Here is a 20,562-nt window from a genome sequence, read left to right as displayed (position 1 = left end):
CCGTACCCAAGAGGTCGCACACCTCACGTAGGAGTTTACCAGAAAAATTCCTACCCTGGTCAGTAAGCAGCCGTTCCGGAGCACCCTTGTCGAGGACATAGCCCTGGACAAAGGCCTCCGTGATGGCTGCTGCCGATTGGTTCGCCAGGGGCCAGGCCATAGGCCATCTCGTGAAGTATTCAACCCCCGTTAGTAAATACCTATTGCCCCTGGGTGTAGCGGGAAATGGGCCAAGTATGTCCAGAGCGACGAGCTCGTTAACCCTGGAAACTTTTATGGACTGCAGCGGAGGGTTGGACCCCCTAGCAGGTGGCTTCCTCTGCGCGCATTGCGTGCACGACCCCAAGAGGTCCCCCACGTCCTTTTCCATGCCCGGCCAGAAGAAATCTAGCTGGAGCGTGGCAAAGGTCTTATGAACCCCCAAGTGCAGAAGCCGCTCATGAACAGCCCATACCACCTTACCCCTTAAAGCAGCAGGCACCACGAGCCGCTGGCGCCGGGTTTTACCATTCCAGTGCATTAAAAGTCCCTGGAACAACCCCCACGAGTCAACGTTTTCCACCCCCTGGCCAATCCCCCCGGCGCGACGGCGCAGAGCGAGGAGGGAGGTGTCCTCCATTTGGAGGCGACCCCATTCCGCGACTGACAACCCCAGCAACGAATCCCTCCCTTCTTGCTCGATAGGACCCGAAACCGAAGGTGCATCGGCAGCGGCCACGAGGACCGAATCGGTGGTGACGTTCGGAGACCTACAACGCCCCGAACCCAAGAGGCACGCGCACTCCGAAGTGGGTGGCAATCGCGACAGGGCGTCAGCGTTCGTGTGGCGGAGACCCTTACGATATGTGGTGACAAAGTCATAGTCTTGGAGAATCTCCAACCATCGAGACAACTGGCCCGATGGTTGTTGAACCCGCAGGGCGTATTGTAGGGCCGCATGATCTGTACGGACGGTGAACCGCCGACCGTACAGATACGGGCGGTACTGCTGAATGAAATAAACAATCGCCAATAATTCCCGACGGGTAACGCAGTACCGCTGTTCGGCTGGAGACAGTACCCGACTACCGTAAGCCACCACATGCTCTACGCCCCCAATGAGCTGGGACAGCACGCCCCCGATGCCCGTGTTACTTGCATCTGTATCGAGCAAGAAGGGTTGTGAAAAATCCGGGTAATTCAACGGCGGCGCCCCCACCAAAGCATTCCGGAGGGCGCGAAAAGAAGCCTCCTCCTCCGGCCCCCAATGAAACCTGACTCCCTTGGACGTCAAGGCATGCAAAGGTTTCGCAATCGTAGCGAAGTCAGCCACAAATCGCCGATAATACGACGCGAACCCAATGAAACTCCTGACCTCTCCCACAGAGGTGGGAGTCGGCCAGGAGCTGACGCATTCCGTTTTGGCGGGATCAGTGGATATCCCCGAGCGCCCAACAATGTGACCCAAATATCGCACCGATTCGCGGAGTAAATGGCACTTCTGTGGTTTAAATTTCAAATTGGCAGCCCGCATTTTGAGAAAAACAGCACGCAACCTCTGGAGGTGTTCCTCGAAGGATTTGCTAAAGACGATGACATCGTCTAAGTAAATCAAACACGAATCCCATTGCAACCCTGCCAAGACCAATTCCATTAACCGCTGAAAAGTTGCCGGCGCAGAATGTAAACCCATCGGCAAGCGGTTAAATTGGAAGAGACCCTGCGGTGTCCGAAAAGCAGTCTTAGGTTTTGATTCGTCATCCAGAGGAAGCTGCCAGAATCCAGATAGCAAATCGAGGGTGGAAAAGAATCGCGCCCCCGCCAAGGCATCGAGCGACTCATCCATTCGAGGAAGCGGGTACGCATCTGCCACAGAGATTTTGTTCAGACGCCGAAAGTCGACACAAAACCGCAGTGAGCCGTCGTGTTTTTTCACCAAAACGATCGGCGCGCCCCACGGGCTATTGGAAGGGGAAATGATATCGGCGGCTAGCATGTCATCAACAGCCGATTTGACATGATCCTTTTCGGCGGGACTCAACCGAAAGGGATTTTGGCGGATTGGCGCGCTGTCACCCGTGTCAATATGGTGTCGCAGCAATTTAGTACAACCAATATCAAATTTGTGTTGACTAAAAACGTCAGCAAATTCGCTCAGAAGAACTCGCAGCTGCGCGCGCTGCGAGTCGGACAGGTCCACTGAACCCGCGCAAAGCGCATCCAGCCAACCGTCATCACAGTCCGAATGCGGTCGCGACGGAGGATCGGTGGATACCTGACCCACGAGTGGTTCCTCATAGGGTACCGGCGTTGCGTGTGCAAGCACGGTCCCTTGAGGAACCACGGCCGTTTGCGATCCCACATTAAGGACTGCAATGAAGGGGTCCCCATCCCCTCTCACCATGGTCTGAGCCGCGAGCAAATCTGGTCCATTTACCCCGGCCCGAGATGGTCCCAACAAGACCCCCCGATCCGCAACCCCTTCATTAAACGGCCGACGCAATCTAAGAGGGACGAGCATCTGAGCCCCCGGAGGCACGCGCACAGTTTTTGTGACGAGCGCCTGCACGGTGGCAAACGCCCGACGCTCCGTGGTGGGGGAAGACAGAAATGTAACGCGTCGGCCCGATGGGAGCTCAATGCACCCTTGGTCAATAAGGATGCGGATGGGCATTTTGGCCAGAAAATCCGTCCCCAACAGGCACGGAACCGCGAGTGAGGAGGAAACCAAAACAGGCCCGGATAATTTAATGTCCCCAATGCAGATAGTGGCGCGGATTTGGCCAATAATGCCCAGAGAGCCCCCGTTAGCGGCATAGCACGGCACGTCAACAGGGAGCAAGGGACGACTTTGAACGGGAAGGATGTTATAAATTAAATCAGATATAATGGTCGCCGATGCCCCTGTGTCAATTAAAATCCGCACCTCTACCCCATCAATGTGACCGACCACGACCGATGATCCCGCCGACGCAGCAACGACACGATGGGCGAGCTCCGACCACTGACCCGGTTGGAGCGCCCGCCGCATTACCGAACGATCGCGCGCGACGGATGGGGAATTTGGAGCCCTGTTTAGTTGGGCGCGTGAGTGTGTGTCGGATGTGTGCGTGGGCCAAACGTGTGAGGTGCCGCGACTCGCCATATTTCTCTGCTGGAGCTTGGGAGGAGACGGCGTGGCGTCCTGACGAGGTGTCGCCCCGCGCTGACGGGGAGCCCGGCATCCTGACGCAACGTGGCCTTGCAGGCCACAGTTGTAGCAGCGTGTGAGCGCCCCCGATGTCCTGGGCTGCTCCTGGCGGCTCGGTCCATTCCGAGCCTGTGGTACTGCCGCTCTCCATTCCCCTCGCCGCTCCACCCCGCAGACCTCCTCCGATGGGAGGGCGGTAGCCGCCATGGCATGGCTGGCCGCCCCCTTTGCCGCCTTTCGACGAAGGGACCGCAAGCCCCCGTGGATGTGGCGCGCGACCAGCAGGGACGACATCTCTGAGTCGTCTTGAGCCAGGACGTTGACGTCCAGCTCATCAGCGAGTAGCAGCAGCTTCTCAGCCACCATGGCATCCACTCCTTCCTCGTCCATCCTTGGGAAAGCAGCCTTCGCTAGAGCCAGGAGAGCAGTCCGGAAGGCCAGAGGTGATTCGTTGGTGCCCCGACGCCGATCGTGGAAAAGCTGCCTGCAGTCCGAAGGCGGCCCATAGACGGCTGACAGCAGCTGCAACGCCAGGTGTAGGGTGGCGCGCTTTTCCCTCGGCGCCGAGGTGAGGGTAGCCAGGGCGTCGTTGTCCAGCATCGCTGGCAGCGCGCGTAGAGCCTCGGCGTCCGTCCAGTTCGCCATCTCCTGATGAGCGATGAACCGTCTCTTGAAGCCGCCCCAGTCTCCGTCTGCGCCTACGAATTCTTTCAGAGGTGGCAGACGCTGCTGCAAGGCGACGTCCGTGGCTGTAGATCGCTCTCCGTCGCTCCCCGCCGATGATACAGTGTGGGCGGGCTGTGCACATGGCATCGCCGGTCGCTCCGATGTCGACGCGCCGGCCGGTGTTGATGATGTCACGGCTTGTGCTTGGCGCTCAGCAGTCACGTGACGCGGGCCGGCCCCGCCGTCCGCTCGCACTGTAGAGATGGCGGGAAATTTAACCGCCAGCCGCGTCGGGGTGGTGGGAAACGTTGCCGCGCGCCGGCTGCTGTCGTCGACCCGCGCTGCCCCTCCAGCCCCCAGCCGCGTGATCTCCTCCAACGCAGCGGCGGCGGCGTAGAGCAGTTCCGCCAGGCGGGAGTGGGCCAGCCGGAGTCCTTCAGCCGACGCATCCCCCCCCTCTTGTCGTAGCGGCACGGGCGTACTTGGCCCCGGCTGCTCCGATCCGACCCCGGCCATCTCTGGTGTTGAATCGGCCGCGGCGTCTTCCATCTCCGACTCCTTGGTACGTGTCGTCCCTCGTGTGTCCATCGTTTGGACGTTTTACTTCTGACACCAGATGTAGTAAGTATATGGAGGCTTGACGACAGGATCGGAGGCACACTTATTTATTACACCAACACAGTTAATTACAGGTCACTGGGCTACAGGGATTTCTCGACAGCTAACCCCTCTAACCTATACCAATTCCTCCACTACGGGACTAGGGGAGGCTATCTGTCCCAGCTTGGTTAAGCTGGGATCCCGGCTCCCTGAGTCACCAGACCAGCTTCGTCTGGGCTCTCGGGGCCACGCCACCGGCTTGCCCTGGTCGGCCCTTATAAGGACAGCGAGCCAGGGGAGCTCTGGGGCCTACACTAGCTGGTCTTCCGTCTTCTCTGGTTATAGCTGAGTCCCGACTCCCGAGCCTTTCGGCTCATCACCTTTTATAGGACTTGCCCCCAAGGGGGGGGGGCCCGTGGGGGATACACATGCGGACGTCGGTGCGAGCGCCACCCTTGTGTACGGCCGTAACCCCGCCCCTTGTGTTTGTTGGCCATCCGTGGCCATGCATAATCACACCTCAACATTCGTAGACATGCGCAATTACACCTCTACACTAGTAGTGTAGCGGTTAGCGCGCTGCGCTATGAACCTGGCGACCCGGGTTCGATTCCCGCTCACGGCTAACACCAGTGACGATTATCTGAACCGGTCCTGGGCCTCCCCTAGGTCGACTCAGCCTTAAATGAGTACCTGGTGCGGTGTGTAAACATCGCCACTGGGGAAACAAAGGCGGTCGGGCGTGGTGCTGGCCCACCCACCCCCTCGTGTACCGTTCCGGCCTTCATAGGTGCTCGCTAACAGCACTTGCCCCTACAGTCTGTTAAGGCTATACGGGGGATCTTTATCTTTGTTGCTGACCACACCCCACACTCCCTTTGTGTGTCATGCCGGCCTTGTGTGCATATGTGGTGGGGCGGTCGTGTATCGGTCAGTGCATAGCACTGCGAACCCGGCCACCCGAGTTCGATTCCCCCCCCCCGCTGACGGCCCACGTAGCGTGATGAATGTACAAACCTCTCCTAGGTCCACTCAGCCACACATGCGTACCTGGTGCGGTGTGTAAACATCAGTTCTGGGGAGACAAAGGTGGGCGATTGTGGTGCTGGGAACACCGTCCCCTTCATGCACCCTCCGGCCTTCGTAGGTGCTCACTAACGGAACTTGCCCCAATAACCTGTAAAAAATGTTTTTATTCGGTATTATATTTGATCGTTTACATTTGAATACACTATATCATCACTCTGTGGGAGCGTCCAATGCTTTTGGAGTGTTCCCATACGTAAATTAGTGTAATTTTCATTCCAAAATTACGGGAGCATTTACTTAAAACTCTTGAAGATGTATTACCTAATAGTTCAACCAACGTGGGTTCATATTAACAACTGATTTTGATTAAAAACTCTTATTTCTTTCTCAGCATGCTTAATACTTTTTTTTATATCTACATTAAATTAACGCCTAGGCAATAAGCAGAGAACACTATAAATTTATTTCTGTCTTATTAATTAGTTTCTTAAATTATTCTCATTTTCAGAGCCCTGCATATGAGATGCCATTTATCAAGGGGCCTCACGCAAAGGAGAAAGGCAAAAATAAACAAGGCTTGAGTTCTCACCCAGATAAACGAAACAAACTTGAAACTTCAAGCATTACATACATAGAAAAGTGCTTGCCACAAATGAACCATCATACCTTGCCGATCTCGTCAAGGAACATAAACCATCATGACGTGAACTGTGGCTACCCTCGCAGCAGTTGGCAGTGGCTTTTGACTAAACCATCGAACAAACACGGTCACTGCATCGCGTGTTTTCATATGCGCTTCTGCGGCCGTCTGGAACGCTCTTCCTTCTGATGTTAGGATGCCACTGGAGGTATGCACTTTTAAATCGAGATTGAAAACGCATTTCTTTACAACTCCTTTTCATCTTTAGTTTATTGTCCTTCCCCCGCACCTCCGATTCGCACGGTTGGCTACGTACGGTGCGAAAGACGTACGTACGTACATACACTACGCGTCTTCAGTAACTCCGGTTTTCTCACCACGTAGAGAAATACCCAACGGAAAACTCAACGAACATACAAACGAGGCAGGCCGAACAGACCCACCTGCTGGCATGGTGGGGGGGGAAGGGGAGTTCATCCAACCACTCTCACAATTCAGTGGGACTCTATGAGACCTCCTTTACCAGTGGTTATTGCAAACATGATGCCTTGTATAAAGGTGTCATTTATGTACCAGTTTAAAGGGTAAAACCCTACTACTATATTTTGCCACTGGTAAAGGAGGTCTCATAGTGTAAATGCTTACCCCGAGCTCTCAATACTTTGATAGTGCGCTGTTTTTGAGTTGTACGCCTTTTGGCAGTCATCTGGTCCAACACCAATGGAGACTAGGCTCTAAGGAAAGCTGTCTCGGGTGTGGACCAATCAACGTCAAGGATAGTGCATATTATTATCATCATCAGAGTTGTTTCTTTTTGTTTGCATTTGACTGCTTGTGTTGTGGTTATTGCAAACATGATGCCTTGTATAAAGGTGTCAGTTATGTATCAGTGGAACTCGTCGCATCTGCACCCCTGCCCGATTGGGCCCCCATTGTCTCTTTCCCCTCCTTGGGCTTTCTGCGCCTTTCCTTTTATAGGCCCCACCCCTTCGTCTCTAGGCCACGCCTCTTCCTGTGCTGGCCCCGTCTTTTCCTCCACACATGGGGGGGGCTGGATTGGGTAGTGGGGGGGTGGAAGGTGGGGGCGCGGGGGAGTGTGAGTGGATAGCAGTAGAGGTCGCGTTCGGAGTGGTTTCGGATTCACCAAAACGACCAGCATCCCTCTTAGAGCGATATAATAACACTGGTCAACACACTTTTTTTGACAACACACTTTTTTGGCAACACACTTTTTTCGGTTATAAGGTAATTTTTGGGTGCTGATTCCAAATCTGGCATCAGTTTTTGTCTATAACATCAGGTTTTTGAGATATCAAATATTGCATTTTTTATAAAAAACTGCAGAAGAAAAATATTAAATAAATGTGGATATCTACATAAAATGATATTATAAACACACTATCCTAAAAATACAGCACCATATTTTAACACTAAAGCAGTCACTGACTCGCGACAACTTGCAATCATAAGTGACAGAGTTAATTTCGGGTAAAATCAATGAAAATGGGGTATGCCGATAGCATAAAATGAGATGTGATAGAGCAAATCTGAGATAAGATTTGGAATCAGCACCCTGAAATTAGTCTAAAACAGCTGCAAAAGTCCAGGCCAGAAAAAAATGTTTTTTTTTTGTTGACCAGTGTAATTTTTACAAGGCATATTATACATGCAATATGATTATTATAAGGCATATATACTTATTGTTATAGATGCAATATAATGATTATTATAAGGCATCTATTATTATTACTATTATGGTAAGGCATCTTTAATAATATGCCTTATAATCATTCTTATTATAGATGCATTTTAATCATAATAACCATTATTGTATTGCTTGAAGAGGGATGTTGATTGTGGCGATGAAGCCACGCCATCGTCAGACTGCGATATTTCCCGTCGCGTTGAATCATTTTGAGTCCGAGCTTTCAACCTTTCACGGCACCGTTTCGAGTGTCTCTGCGGAAAGCGTGTATTAGATGTAAATGGTTATCGACCGCAAATCACACAGCACGAACGCTCATATTACAAGAGGAAAACAATCTCGGTCGCGAACAATTAGCGACGCTGTCAGCGAGCATCATTTTGCAGGTAGAGTAATTGAAACGTAGGACTCTAATTGCGTAAAACGCACGCGACCATCATTTCTGCCTGGGAGTGGATACCGATCATTTGCGAGCGGATTACAGCCGATGGCATTAGACCGGAAATAATGCTCTCCGACAGTCTTAGTGAAATAATTCCGAACTCTGTAAAATCAATTAAAAACATACATCCCGTAGCAGTGGTTGGGGTGGAAGCTGTGTTAGGGTGGACTAGCAGACGCACGCAATGAACCCAACGACATCGGATAGATTCCCGGCTAACGTCAGTGGCGAGTGATTCTGATCCACTCCTGGGCACCCCGCCCCCCGCCTCCTCTATCGGTAACTCGCATTGACACAGAGAGGTGAAATATGGTCACGTAGCCCCCATGACTGACCCGACATAGGGATACCTTCATCCAGCAGTGGACTGGCATAGAGGGCTGTGAGAAGGCAAAGGTGCAGCCATGCATTTACTCGCTCGTGCCACTGCTAGAGGTAGGACCTCCACTAAAGTCAGCATTAGAGAACTCCTACTGAGCCTATTTGGCCTGCTCTTCCATACTCGCCAGACAAATCCAGATTGAAAACTAATTGATTTAGTAAAAGTTAAATAAAAATAAAAATCACGACGTTTCGGAGGCAACACAAGCTTCCTTCTTCAGGTGGAACCGTCACAGCCCGACAGCTGTATCAAGTAAATGAGAGATTACAAGAGATACCACTCCGTATATATAATGGTTGAGGGAGGGGGAAGGGCCAGGAACAGCTCACTTTTCATTATTATACCATAATAATTATTATACCATATTAACTTTTATTAATTTAATTTTTTTACCTACGTGACATTACCGAAAAAAAACCTAAGAATATGAATCCTTGCAGTCACGAAAGCTTCAAATCTAGAATTAATTGATTATAGGACAGATGTTCGCGTTTAGTTCGTTATCCTTCCCCCGCACTCCCTCGATTAGCACAGTTGGCCACGCACAGTGCGAAATACATTCAACATACATACATACTTGCCATAAATCTTGGAAGTGCCGGGAGTACGCACACTTTACCCCGATCGACTAACTGATCTCCATATTTGTACCGCTGCATGGACCCAGGCCGTGGGGAGGTGGGACGGGGCTGGAATGGGTTAAGAAATTCGCCCCGACGTTTCAAACTGCCACGCCGGGAGATCGAGTCGAAACCGGCGACCCCTAGATTGCAAGTCCAGCGAGCTGCTGACCGTCAGCACCGCGGCAGCGTCCCCCACGATTGTGACAAACGGGCTCGTGCGAGAAATCGTCGTCGTCGTCGGCGTCAGCGGCGGCGCACTACGCCAGCCGTTTACTCATTGGGCGAATGTCAAAACTTTTCTCCCCGCACAAATCTCAAGTCAATTGCGCCTAAGAGTATTGGGACTCACGCTAACAGATACAGTGAGGGAAAAAAGTATTTGATCCCCTGCTGATTTTGTACGTTTGCCCACTGACAAATAAATTATCAGTCTATAATTTTAATGGTAGGTTTATTTGAACAGCGAGAGACAGAATAACAACAAAACAATCCAGAAAAACGCATGTCAAAAATGTTATAAATTGATTTGCATTTTATTGAGGGAAAAAGTATTTGACCCCTCTGCAAAACATGACTTAGTAATTGGTGGCAAAACCCTTGTTGGCAATCACAGATGTCAGACGTTTCTTGTAGTTGGCCACCAGGTTTGCACACATCTCAGGAGGGATTTTGTCCCACTCCTCTTTGCAGATCTTCTCCAAGTCATTAAGGTTTCGAGGCTGACGTTTGGCAACTCGAACCTTCAGCTCCCTCCACAGATTTTCTATGGTATTAAGGTCTGGAGACTGGCTAGGCCACTCCAGGACCTTAATGTGCTTCTTTTTGAGCCACTCCTTTGTCGCCTTGGCCGTGTGTTTTGGGTCATTGTCATACTGGAATACCCATCCACGACCCATTTTAAATGCTCTGGCTGAGGGAAGGAGGTTCTCACCCAAGATTTGACGGTACATGGCCCCCGTCCATTGTCCCTTTGATGTGGTCAAGTTGTCCTGTCCCCTTAAAAGAAAATCACCCCCAAAGCATAATGTTTCCACCTCCATGTTTGACGGTGGGGATGGTGTTCTTGGGGTCATAGGCAGCATTCCTCCTTCTACAAACACGGCGAGTTGAGTTGATGCCAAAGAGCTCCATTTTGGTCTCATCTGACCACAACACTTTCACCCAGTTGTCCTCTGAATCATTCAGATGTTCATTGGCAAACTTCAGACGGGCATGTATATGTGCTTTCTTGAGCAGGGGGACCTTGCGGGTGCTGCAGGATTTCAGTCCTTCACGGTGTAGTGTGTTACCAACTGTTTTCTTGGTGACTATGGTCCCAGCTGCCTTTAGATCATTGACAAGATCCTCCCGTGTAGTTCTGGGCTGATTCCTCACCGTTCTCATGATCATTGCAACTCCACGAGGTGAGATCTTGCATGGAGCCCCAGGCTGAGGGAGATTGACAGTTCGTTTGTGTTTCTTCCATTTTCGAATAATCGCACCAACTGTTGTCACCTTCTCACAAAGCTGCTTGGCGATGGTCTTGTAGCCCATTCCAGCCTTGTGTATGTCTACAATCTTGTCCCTGACATCCTTGGAGAGCTCTTTAGTCTTGGCCATGGTGGAGAGTTTGGAATCTGATTGATTGATTGCTTCTGTGAGCAGGTGTCTTTTATACAGGTAACAAGCTGAGATTAGGAGCACTCCCTTTAAGAGTGTGCTCCTAATCTTAGCTCGTTACCTGTATAAAAGACACCTGGGAGCCAGAAATCTTTCTGATTGAGAGGGGGTCAAATACTTATTTCCCTCATAAAAATGCAAATCAATTTATAACATTTTTGATATGCGTTTTTCTGGATTTTGTTGTTGTAATTCTGTCTCTCACTGTTCAAATAAACCTTCCATTAAAATTATAGACTCATCATTTCTTTGTCAGTGGGAAAACGTACAAAATCAGCAGGGGATCAAATACTTTTTTCCCTCACTGTAGGGCTTTTAATATGTGTTAGACGGGTAGGCTTATACAACCCCCCCCCCCCGTACGCCTGTGTCATTTAAATTTTGAATCTCCAGATGCCCCGAGTGTGAATTGGAACTCGGCAGACACCGGGACTTGCGCAAGAAAAAGAAGAAAAATAACTCCACCTTCCAAAGTGAACACTTTCAAACAAAAAATCGCTCTCTCTCTCTCTAACTTAAACGTCCCAGGGCTTTTCTCACTCCCATTTCACAACTCAATCGATGAGCATAATCCCAAGTGGGTCGAGCGGCGGAGTGGTTGCTGAGCGTCGCGACGAGCCGGGAAATCTCAGTCTCGATTCCCGGCCACGGCTAACATGTCAGTAACGAGCATGCACACGGTTGCCACCTTTCCTGATTATCTTTTATTCCCCCGAGGATTATCCTCCCCCCTTTGAGGTTGATTTTTTCTCCGAAAATATGGAAATCTTCCCGGGGAGATTAAAAGTCCCAATTTTTTTACATTCTGGAATCCTACACAGCGTCACTCGAAATCTGCTTCGGACATCAGGGTCTCAAACTGTTACAGCCTCACATCACGATACACTACACTACTATACACTATACACTACACTATACACTACACTATACACCACACTACTATACACTACACTATACACTACTATACACCACACTACTATAACTACACTATACGCTACTATACACCACACTACTATACACTACACTATACACTACTATACACCACACTACTATACACTACACTATACACTACACTACTACACTATACCACTACACTATACACTACACTATACACTACACTATGCTGTTAGAGCCTCACATCTGTTCTCTGCTGTCGCCCCCTCGGTGTGGAGCTCTCTATCCCTTTGTGCGTCCGCAACATCAAATGCACTCTGACAGCTTTCAAGAAGCATCTAAAATCCTCCTCCATCTGTGTTTGGCTCAGGGCTTTCGAGCAGCCCGAAGCTTGGCTCCGCGCCTCTGAGTTGTTGACTTGTCTGCAAAATGTGGCGCGCTATGAATGTCATCATCATTATTCTTCTTGTCCCCATGATGTCCCGTTTTTTTGTTGTTGTTGTTGTTGTGCTTCGGGGGTGGCAACCCTAGTCGTGTCCGATACCGCCACCCTCTCATCCCCCACTGGTGAAGTATGGACAAACGTAGCTGATGCGGTGCGACGGAGCGGAGGCCCTCCTGCGGTGGTGGCGCAACGACAAAAGGCTCGGGTTTTTTTTTTTATTTCCACGAATCTGATTTCATGCTACGGCAATGTTGTTTCTGTATGCGCGTTGGTTGTCTTAAGCGAATGCCACTTCGCATAAACGGCGTTCGCAGCGCCGCTGAAACTGACGCCTCGAATACTTTTTGCGGTCTTAGGTTTTTTCGGTAAAGTCACGTAGGTAAAAAAAATTCAATTAAAATTAATAAAAGTAAAATAAAAATAAAATAAAAATTACGACGTTTCGGAGGCAACACAAGCTTCCGTCTTCAGGTGGAACCGTCACAGCACGATAGCTGTATCAAGTTAGAGAAATTCCAAGAAAACAGTCCTTGTATATATACTGGTTGAGCGTGGGAGGAGCCAAGGTAGGCCCTGGATATTATACATTTAAATTTTTTACCTACGTGACTTTACCGAAAAACCCTAAGAAAATGAATCCTCGCAAGTCACGAAAGCTTCAAATCTATAATTTTGCAGTCTTGTCATTCGTTAACGAGCGCTGGCCTCGTTCCTAAAAAACCAAAAAACTCGTGCGTGTTTAACGCGGGCTGTCTAACGCGTGTTCCAATGGCACGTTCTTCACATTTAGGGCCGCGCCTCTTCCGTCGCTGCCGCGAAGGGATGATTGTGACCCAGAAGTGGCAGAACATTCATCCTGTTACTCACGCTTATCCAGGCAAAGAAAATGAGAGGAGTAGAAGGATGGTGGCGATGGAGGGAACACGGCAAGGCGCTGGTGGGACCCATGATTCATATCGAAGGGACCCTTTTTGTCAAGTACAAAATGATTGGGGGGGAACAATGAGAAGACGCTTTAGCCTTGCTGGCAATAAAATGGCTGTTAAGATGTTCAAACACCAAATAGACACCCGTTGCATGATCCAACCGAGCGTCCAACATCAAATTCACGTCGAGACGGAAGGCACCTCAGTTCAGAACCAAAATATTTATTTATACTTAGGGAGGAATCCGTTGAGCTATAAAACTATTTTTCACAGATGTCCAGTCGGGGCACGGGCTAAGAACGTTACAACAACACGCAATATAAAAAAAAAAACACGATAGCAGTGCCAAGTACAAGAAAGGTAAATAAATCACCCACACGCACACAAATTAAACTGAACCAGCCCCATCCTACCAGGCAAAGCCCACTGCGGTGTGAACTTATTTTTTCAGAAGCGACCTGGTTTTCACAAATGATAGCCCAACAAAAGTGGCCCGTCGTGAAAGACGCAGCTTCGGCGCAGTGATAAGTGGACAGAGCACGGCACGGAGATTTCGGTGAAGGAAACGGCCCCAAAACTCCAAGAAACCTGACGAATATATTCAATTTCATCCGCACTTTTTTTTGCTGTGCAGAAAAAAAAACGAGTCACTCTCTGGGATGAACCCAGATTATGGGATCCGTCCCGAGGACTCCCCTCCCACCTTCCGCCCGTTCCACGGCGATCGGATGAGAGACGTTTTAACCGAAACCTGATCGGCGCTGTATCCTCCTCCCAAGCTCGTATGGAGCATGTACCGCCGAGCCTCGAATGGCCGCGCTTCCACGTTTTGATGTCCGAGTGCTCAGCGGGCCGAGACCACCCGAGTCGGTGGAGACTCATCTGGAATACGGTTGGGTGCGGATGGTGGACAGAGGGGAGCGCGCGTAAGCGCTGTGGTGATTTCACATGGAGGGTACAACGGAGGGCATAAAGGCAAAGGAGGGCAAGGGCAGAGGGCAACAGCGTAGGGCACAGCAGAGGGCAACAGCAGAGGGCAACAGCAGAGGGCACAGCAGAGGGCAACAGCAGAGGGCACAGCAGAGGGCAACAGCGTAGGGCACAGCAGAGGGCACAACAGAGGGCACAGCAGAGGGCACAGCAGAGGGCAACAGCAGAGGGCACATCAATGGGCAACAGCGTAGGGCACAGCAGAGGGCACAGCAAAGGGCACAGCAGAGGGCAACAGCGTAGGGCACAGCAGAGGGCACAACAGAGGGCACAGCAGAGGGCACAACAGAGGGCAACAGCAGAGGGCACATCAATGGGCAACAGCGGAGGCCACAACAGAGGGCACAGCAATGGGCAACAGCGGAGGGCACAACAGAGGGCACAACAATGGGCAACAGCGGAGGCCACAACAGAGGGCACAACAATGGGCAACAGCGGAGGCCACAACAGAGGGCACAACAATGGGCAACAGCGGAGGGCACAGCAGAGGGCACAACAATGGGCAACAGCGGAGGGCACAACAGAGGGCACAACAGAGGGCACAACAAAGGGCAACAGCGGAGGGCACAACAGAGGGCACAACAATGGGAAACAGCGGAGGGCACAACAGAGGGCACAACAATGGGCAACAGCGGAGGCCACAACAGAGGGCACAACAATGGGCAACAACGGAGGCCACAACAGAGGGCACAACAATGGGCAACAGCGGAGGCCACAACAGAGGGCACAACAATGGGCAACAGCGGAGGCCACAACAGAGGGCACAACAATGGGCAACAGCGGAGGGCACAACACACTCGCACGCGTCAAGATCCCCCCGCCCACCCCCCACCGCTTATCGGCTTTGCTGAGACCAAAGTGAAGTCTGAAGACACCGGTCCCGTTGGTTTAATTCCAAAGCTATTGCGGATTAAAAAGTTGTCGTTTACAAGAAAACCTAAGAAAAACGTTGCTTCGTGCGAGCAGGGCGTTTACCTGCCTTTGATGCTTTATCTCACGCAAAGACAACGGCAAAATATGGCCCCTCCTCCCAGCCTTTCCTGTAGACTTTAACAGGGCTTTTTCGATTTAAAGCTTTCGTGACTGCAGGGATTCATCTTCTTGGTTCTTTCGGTAAAGTCACGTAGAAGGGAAATAATAAAATAATAAAAATAAAACATTATACGATAATTCTCACGACGTTTAGGCCACAACGCAAGCAGCCGTCCTCAGGTGAAGAACAGGTCTGTCGGAAAGACAGCGTCTGAATGAAACACCACCAGGCTTGGAGCGTGTATTTAAGCTGGGTTGGAGGGGGAAGAGCGCCTTGACAAAATAGTTTGCATATCAAGAGGAATTTAGCACATTTATGGGAAATGCAGATATGGGATTAGTCATTACTTGTGGAATGCGTAGGAGGTGGGCGGGGGGGTTTCAAAGCCATAATATGCCCGTGCACATTACCGAAAGAACCAAAGAACCAAGAAGATTTAACAGGGCTGTTGGGGGGTAAGCGCTGTTGGCGAGTGCCACTCTGTTCGATGTTTGCACACGAGGCGCCAGGCACAGCGCTCGTTCCAGGCAAGTGTCGACCTCGAGGGCAGAGGCCCAGGACCGGGGGCTCAGACACTCAGCGCTGTTATTGGTCATGAGCAGCAAATCGAATGCGGGTCGCCGGGTTCGGAGCGCCACGCGCTCACCGCTCCACTGGCGCTGCGCGTTAATTCCTCGCGTGCAACAACAACAGACAACGATTCGCACGTGTAGCCTTGAGCAGGCTGTCGAGGCAAGCGCTGTTTGCGAGCACCTATGAAGGCCGACACGGCGCACGAGAGGGTGGGCGGGCCAGCACCACGCCCGGCCGCCTTTGTCTCCCGTGTGTCGATTTTTTACACACTGCACCGGGTACTCATTTGAGGCTGAGTCGACCTAGGGGAGGCCCAAAACCGGTTCAGATAAACGTCGTCGCTGGTGTTGGCCGTGAGCGGGAATCGAACTCGGGTCTCCGGGTTCGTAGCGCGACACGCTAACCGCTACACGACCACTACCCTACTGCTGCCCATAACTTCTCACAACAACAACCGCCATTCGCCACTCAGTGGCGGTGGCGTCACCACGGCGCCTGTGCCAGGCTACGTGCACGCTAAGGCCACGTGAAGTGTCACCCGCCTGCTGGCAAGGAGGCCACGGGACAGAACCAGCAGGTGCCATGGGTTGGCTGACTGAGGTGGCTGGCCGATGCACCACCTGTGCCCCCCTGCTGTGCCAATTCACACATACATACACACATACATACACACATACATACACACATACACACGTGTGCAAGTGAAGCCCTTAACGAGCTAAAACCTTTCTGACGTGATTGCGACTTACAGGGAGTGAGTGCTAGCTCCTGTGAAAATTGACAACTATTATATTCCTATCGCTTTGCCCATCATCATAAATCATAATCATCATTACCAATCATCGTAATCATTATCATCACCCAACAGAGCTTAGATTGTCCGCACGGTACTCCGGATGCCCGTGTAATGTCAAGGAATGGATCCCCTTTCCTGCTCCAGATCATTGCAACGTCATCAAACATCATCATTGTCTTTGAGTTGTGCGCCTTTTGGCGTCATCTGGTCGAAAACCGTATGAGACTAGGCTCTAAGGAAAGCTGTCTCAGGTGTGGACCAATCAGTTTCAAGGACAATGCATACATTATCAGTGTGTTTTTGTTTGCATTCTGACCGCAGGTATTGTGGTTAATGTAAACATGATTCCTCGTAAAAAAAGATTTCAGTTTTGTCAGAGAAAAAGGGGAAAAAACTCATTATTATATTTTGGTACTGGCAAAGGATGATCGTCATCGTCATCAAGCCTCGGAGTAAATAACCCCAGTCCGTCTGATCCCGTTGGTCCTCAGAAGCTCAGCAGATAAGATCCTGACTTGGTACGTGCAGCGGTAGACGTCCTGGGAACACCGGTTGTTTTAGTCGCGGGCTGAGAAGTGACCAGAAGATGGCAAGCACAGCAAATGGGTTAAACTCTCGTCTGTGCGGAAACTTTGCAATCCACCCCTCCCCTTTGTTGTGTGTGATTGGTTTTTCTCCAGGTACTATGGTGTGCTCCTACGTGAAACCAAACACGCATTCGTAGCATTACCCAAACATCCCAATGGGCTATTTGCAAATATACCAACTGCACTTGGCACCGATAGCTATCTGTCGCCCTTGAATATTTGCAGATACAAGCGCATGTTCGAGTGCATTGCGTAATCCCATTTTTCTGAACTTGTTGAGTAATATCGCTCTCTCCGATGTGTCTGTGGGGTTCGTGCCGCGCGTCGTTCGGCACACGATGTTCCGGCTTATTGCTCCGCGAGCTCGGGAGGTTCTTCAGCAACCGCGTTAACTTCTTGACGGCGCGTGGAGCGAAACGTCAAAGACACCGCGAAATCCTCCTCCTCGGCGCGATCGTTCAACGTCCGGCGCTCTGCGTCACCTGTGCGCAGGCAAGACGATGTCCCTGGCCACGTACGAGGGGAGCTACAGGACCCACGTTCCTCGATGGGACGGCGGCGGTCGACGAGGAGGCGGCGGCGGCGATGCGGGAGGAGGAGGAGGTGGAGGAGGTCGGGGCGGCGGTGACGGAGATCCCCAGCGGTCGACTGGCGCCCCTGTCGGGTCGACTGCGGGCCACGGCGCGCCCACGCTGACGCCCGTGGCGCTGCGGCCGCACGTGGGCAACATGAATACGCACGAGGTGAAACAGCCGCACGAGGCCAAGCACCCGCAGCAGCAGCAGCCGCCGCACGGCGCGGCGGAAGACGGCGAAGAGGGCCGCGGCTACGGCGAGTTGAACGCCACCTTCCCGACGGTGCGGCGTGCGGGCGTCGAGGTGAGCTGTCGGGAGGGGTGGTCCCCCTACCCACTCTCACAAAGATCCCCCGTGTAGCCTTAACAGAGTGTAGGGGCAAGTGCTGTTAGCGAGCACCTATGGAGGCCGGAAGGGTACACGAGGGGGTGGGTGGGCCAGCACCACGCCCGACCGTCTTTGTCTCCCTAGTGGCGATGTTTACACACTGCACCAGGTACTCATTTGAGGCTGAGTCGACCTAGGGGAGGCCCAGGACCGGTTCAGATAATCGTCACTGGTGTTGGCTATGAGCGGGAATCGAACCCGGGTCGCCAGGTCTGTCGTGCAGCGCGCTAAGCACTACACTACCGCTCCCCACTCTCACGCACACACACGGACATGCACACGCGCGCACGCACAGTGAGCGAACGGCTAAATCTCTCTTCGTCGGTTCGTACAGTTTGCACGGTTGGCTACGTACGGTGCGAAAGAAGTTCAACATATATGCATATCCCGACCCTGAAGCCTTGTGCATATTTGGAGTTTGTGTGTCTCTCTCTCCTTGGTCGCATGGATTTTTCTCCGGCTCCTCCGGGTTTTCCCTCCGCATTGAGAATCAGCGTTTAGAGTATTCGGCTGCCATAAATTTCCACACGGTGATGACAAGTCACTTGGTTGAGCTTTTGTTTGTGATAGCCAGGTCACTTCTGAAAGAGAGCTATGTATAGCTCAGTGAGCCTTTCCTGGTACAATTAAAAAAATAAAAATAATGGTAGTTTTACGCAGTGTAGTCGATTGCGAGATGCAAATTGCATCGCTCATGATTTCCGAGGAACCACAACGAGCTGGAAGGCAGCATTAGCCAGGCAGTGAGCCACCACTACCAACAATTTCTCAAGCTTTGCAGTCGTCTATGTAGTGAAGATGTTTTCAGTCAATTATTGAGTGTTTATATTTACTCAGTACCATGCATAAAACAGGAGTTGTAGAGTGCTGTGGGTGCATTCTGGGTAATTTTGTCACCAGATTGAAAATATTGGGTTGCCATTGTTCCCAGAGTCACCATGAAATATCAAAATAAAGGTATTTTTTTAAGGATCTTGACGATAGCATAGCAATACTTGTGTAGGTATTGCCAATCCTGGGGTCGTGGGGTGGTGGTTATTGCTCAGAAACTGGTGAACTGATCGCTGCGGGACCAGCAAAGAGATGTCAATCGATTGATCGATTGATTGAGCTGCGGCACACTTTGCCACAGCTCATCTGCTCCCTGATGGCTCATCAACCACCTCCAGCTGTCGGGGAATGTGAGCTCTGATATATACCGGTGGGGTTTTTCCAGTTCGACTTCACAGGCCAAGGTCAAGAGGTCGACCGCGGCCACTGCAGATGATGCCACCGGTGCCTTGTCGTCACTTCCTTCGTTCCGCTAAATTCCTCCGAGGCGTGAAAAATCGCGCGTCAGTTTACCGCGTGTGGCATGTCGCAAATTGTTGAGTGGCTCCATTTACAGGCGTGTCCGCGTGCGGCGATAATCATCCCGTGCCGCTTTACCGCGTGTAACGCGCGATAAATTGGCAAGCGACATACAGTAGAACCCCTCTTAACGACGGCAATTGGTTCCACGAAACCCGTCGTTAAGTGATTTGGTCGTTAAGCGAGTATAGGAAATACACGTTAAAGGCTTAATTCGTGCGGATAGCATCGAAAGTTACCCTTTTTCACCCAAAAAACGTACTTTATAATATTTAAACAATGCATATTAATACATAACGATACATACACCATTATAAAACACATACAATTAAAATAAACATGGTTAATCAATGCATTAATTAATATTTACGATACCTGTGTAGTGGGTTCTACGGAGGCACACATTTGAACTTAGAGGCAACATGTTTATTACACGACCCCAACAGGGTAACTACATAAACGTACACTGGTTAACTAGACCATAACGGGGTAACTACATAACCGGGTCAGTCAGCTAACTCATTGCCTGACCCGCAATGCCGACCGAAAAGACCGAAGACCTAAGATCGAAGAGACGTAGTACCGACGGGTACCATTTCAGCAGACAGCCATGATTGCTCTCGGGACTTCCCTTTTATGCTCTCTAGAGGCGTGGCCTCGCTCCGCCTTCAGCAACGCCCCCTTTCTGGATCTCACCAGAAGGTTCTCGACCAAGCACCACGTGTTCCTCAAGCCACCCTTTGGGCCCCCTCGCTACCCTGTCCTGGTCACGTGTCCTCTCGGGTTCACCCAGACTGCCACGTCCTCACTTGCCCTCTCTCTCACCCACAGTTCCAGTCTTGTGACAGCTGGCGCTAAGCGCCCTAGTCACTCCATTTACGTCACTACACCTGCAACAGCCAGCCGTTAACAGCAGAATGATCAGTAAGCGAACACAGGGGTGGTCGTTAAGAGGGGTTCTACTTCACACTACTATACACTACACTATACACTAGACTACTATACACTACACACAACACTACTATACACTACACTACTATACACTACACTACTATACACTATACTCTTTGGTTATTTCGGTAAAGTCACGT

The 20,562-nt window shown here is 51.0% G+C and overlaps 1 protein-coding gene across 1 annotated transcript in view; it reads left to right on the top strand.

Annotated features, from left to right (window-relative positions):
* The window catches only part of LOC133356281 (neurexin-1-beta-like), a 589,715-nt gene that overhangs the window by 555,479 nt on the left and 13,674 nt on the right, over nucleotides 1–20,562 (top strand). The window contains exon 7 of the mRNA XM_061573704.1: nucleotides 17,652–18,037. Within this exon, the coding sequence (XP_061429688.1) occupies nucleotides 17,652–18,037 (386 nt within the window). The remainder of the gene's footprint in view (nucleotides 1–17,651; nucleotides 18,038–20,562) is intronic.

This window comes from Lethenteron reissneri, chromosome 53, assembly GCF_015708825.2.
Source record: "Lethenteron reissneri isolate LAM-NWPU_2019-01 chromosome 53, ASM1570882v1, whole genome shotgun sequence".
Lineage (NCBI taxonomy): Eukaryota > Metazoa > Chordata > Hyperoartia > Petromyzontiformes > Petromyzontidae > Lethenteron > Lethenteron reissneri.
The sequence above is the reverse complement of the archived record's forward strand: the minus strand, read 5'-3'. Positions and strand labels throughout refer to the sequence as shown.